At 35.4% G+C, this 3,299-nt stretch overlaps 1 protein-coding gene across 1 annotated transcript; it reads right to left on the bottom strand.

Moving 5' to 3' along the window:
- Positions 1-304: 304 nt before the first annotated feature.
- LOC120083571 (60S acidic ribosomal protein P0-like) lies at positions 305-3,050 on the bottom strand. Its single transcript, XM_039039390.1, has 5 exons — positions 2,720-3,050; positions 2,566-2,634; positions 1,758-1,856; positions 1,286-1,678; positions 305-694 (listed from the first exon to the last, which is right to left on the bottom strand). The coding sequence occupies exons 1-5, from the start codon at positions 2,975-2,977 to the stop codon at positions 545-547; spliced, it is 969 nt and encodes a 322-aa protein (XP_038895318.1). The 5' UTR covers positions 2,978-3,050; the 3' UTR covers positions 305-544.
- Positions 3,051-3,299: the final 249 nt, after the last annotated feature.

The following is a 3,299-nucleotide window of genomic DNA, read 5'->3' as shown; positions in this document are numbered from 1 at the left end:
ATAATCCTTTTTTTTGAAATTGATCAAACAATAATACTGATTTTCATGTAAAGAAATACAATATGTAAATATATTTTCAAAATTTATAGTAAAAATGTGGTAGGTAACCAATCCTTTTGTTTTATTAAAAAAGAAAAAATTGAAAAAATTTTAAAGTCCAATGCCAAAAGGATATTTTAACATTTTAACCATTATAGAATGCCGCCAAGCTGACTGATAATAGACAACATAAACTTGGAAAAAACGAGGGAAAAAAGAGCTTCAATTAAATAAATATTTTGGTCGTAAAAGACTGCAAACACGTTTTTTTTAAGGACTAGTTCTTCAGTGGAGCATATTATAAAGTAGAGTTCTAATGTTTAAAAAAGGAGTTACTACTCAACCACCATTCATGATAAAATGTGTGGTTATGTTCACAAAATAAACAGAAAAAGGCATCAAATTCTCACCACAAATTTGATAAACCAGCGGAAAATATCTCTGACCATATAAACAAAAAGACATACAAACTAGATGGATTAGAATAATGTTCTTAACTGTGAACTTAATCAAACAGACCCATGATCATATCCTCATCCGACTCTTCCTCCGGTTCTTCCTTCTTTTCTTCCTGGGCGGCAGGGGCCGCCGCAGCAGCACCTCCGGACTCGGCCACCGCAGCAGGAGCTGCTGCAGCTGCAAACTTGTTTGGATCCTACAACATTTTTCATCATACCAAATATGTCACATTATCATTTTAAAATATAACTCATTTGTATCTCCTAATACACATGCATTCTTTCCAGTTAATATATACTTTTGACTATTGCATTTAACAGATAGATGGACCCTACAAAAATGTCTAACATATGTGGATCCCACTAAAATGCCAATAAAAATACGCCATATTCAAAAGTTAGTAGTGACTTATGTGGTAATTGGCATGTACTAGCTGGAAGTTCAAATTCCCATAACACACATTTTTGTATTTGACGTGTATATATATATACAGTATTTTCTATAAAAACATGGCAGTATACTAATAAGCCAGACATTTATCACAATCAAACTTGTTCAGATCATAACTTCTATCATAGGGACTAAAGAACGTACAACTTAACAAATTTGAAGGCTAAAGTTGACGTTTTAACTATTAAAAGAAGGTTCAATTTAGAAAGTAATTGATGAGATCAAACCAAAACTGGATCTAAATAGAACGCGGTTGAAAACTAAAACTTCAGACACCAAAATTATATATAAGTTTTTGATATATAAATGTGTCTAAAAAAGCTCGAAGCTAACGAACCTTCAAGTATTCTTTGATTTCATCAGCCTGAGGGAACGAATAGTCAGTAGCGACAGCGACAGCAAGAGCATTCTTATAGGCGTTGATGAGCATGTGGGGAGCAGCGGCAAGAGTTGGGAAAGACACAGCAAGAGACAGAGAGGCGACCATGGAAACCCCAGCAAGAAATTTCTCAAGAAGATCTTCTTCTGTAAGATCAAGCACCTCTGGATCGAAAACAGAACCATTGTCATAGACAGAGAGGACAATGAGACCATAAGAGAAGGGCCTTATCCCAAGCTTAGAGAGAAGAGCAGCCTCGGATGAGCCAACTTTGTCTCCTTTCTTGATTAGCTCCACAGGAGTGATGATTTCGACTGTTCCTTTGTTAATCTTTGTTGGGATGTTCAGCACCTGAGATCAATTTGATTGTCAAGTTGATCCTTTTCGAAGTTGAATGGTTTAAAATGGAGGTAATTAGTTTATAAGAAACCTGAAAGAAAGATGTCTGGGAAGGATCGAGTCCAGTGTTTCCTGGAGGAACAATCACGTCAATTGGTGCAACAAGGCCAACACGAGCTGGGGCTCCCACCTGTTTCCACAGATGCATAAATGTATAAAAATTGTAAAAAAAAAAAAAAAAAAAAAAAAAACAATATGTGGTGTAAAGCATTGAAATTATTCGAGGAGGTCATTAGGCACTTTCATCCTTGACATATAAGACAGAAGTACCTCAAGTTTATATCGAGTTGCATTGTGGCAACCCCGTTGAATAAATTTTTTTTAACAAATTAGATTAAACAATGTGAAATCAACACGTGCACTCTAAAAACCAAAACAAACTAAAGGTTGAATCTTTAAAACCAAAATAGGTAAAACAGTCTTCCTCCAAATAATCTAACTAAATTGAACCATGAACTGCAGGCATCAATATAATAAATTATGGGTCACATTTGCTTGAACATTATTATTCAAATTTGTCACATTTTCTTTTCCTAACCCAATTAGTGGTTTCAATTTTTAGAAGGGAAAACTACACTTGATTATTACATTATGATGCAGTATCATTCAAGTCCTATACATCTCTCAACGATCAATTCATTTTTATCAACAAACCATCATAAAGTTATCATCGTGAAATAATCCGCAGAATATTATATTTACAATGATAAATATTTAATCAGAACAATAAAACCTAAGAATAAGTAAAAGACAAATCAGAAACCTAGCACATAACTTTTACCGAAATTACCGATCTAACCTCAGACAATGTAGAAAGCGAAAATGAAATAAACCCATACCTTATATTTAGCAACTTCTTCCTTCACTTCTTTCAAATCTCCTTTAGTGAAGATCAAGCCAACGTTTCCCTATAGATGGAAGAAAACTCATTCAAATTAAAACGAGACAACAAAAATCAAAATAGAGTTAAAGAGATGGGGGGAGAATCCGTACCACAAGATGAGGGAGGAGGTTGGTGACGGCGGAGTTACCAGTCTTTTCAGAATGGATTCTGATGGAGCGTTTCATCATGGTGTTCTTACCCATAAGAACAATGGAATCGCCACGAAGGCCTTTGCGAATGCTCTGAAGCTGGTTAGAGCCGACATTATCGGCGCCGACGATGAGGACCTGAGAATACTCTTCGAGAAGACGGCAGAGTTTCTGGTCGTATTGAGCTTTCTTTTGAGCTCTGGTGGGCTTGAGAACCATGGTGGAAGATTTGGGGGACAAATTTTGCCGGAAGAAGAAACCCTAATAGGAATGGGAAAAAGGAAAAGATCGTTGCATGAATATATATGGAGGAGTTTATTTTTATTTTTTTTCGGGGCTGGATCGTGTGATTATTTTTTGTTCTTTTTCGCGGGCTTGATTAGTGGGCCCACTACTTTTTTTTAAATAATTAATTTATTTTATTGTTGGAGTTTGTTTGGATCCCGATAAAGTGAACGGGAAAATGTGAGACCTTGGCAATAGAATCGTTCTTTGTCTATTTATTATGAGCAAAACTAAATAGCAAAGTTTAAATGTTGGT

The sequence above is a fragment of the Benincasa hispida genome, chromosome 8, assembly GCF_009727055.1.
Source record: "Benincasa hispida cultivar B227 chromosome 8, ASM972705v1, whole genome shotgun sequence".
Taxonomy (NCBI): Eukaryota; Viridiplantae; Streptophyta; class Magnoliopsida; order Cucurbitales; family Cucurbitaceae; genus Benincasa; species Benincasa hispida.
Note: the sequence above shows the minus strand (reverse complement) of the source record. Positions and strands in the feature narration are given on the sequence as shown.

Coding starts and splice junctions, on each gene's coding strand:
- LOC120083571 (XM_039039390.1), bottom strand. CDS start 2,977: ATGGTTCTCAAGCCCACCAGAGCTCAAAAGAAAGCTCAATACGACCAG. Junction 2,635..2,719: donor ACCTCCTCCCTCATCTTGTG/GTACGGATTCTC, acceptor TTCCATCTATAG/GGAAACGTTGGCTTGATCTT. Junction 1,857..2,565: donor AAGAAGTTGCTAAATATAAG/GTATGGGTTTAT, acceptor CTGTGGAAACAG/GTGGGAGCCCCAGCTCGTGT.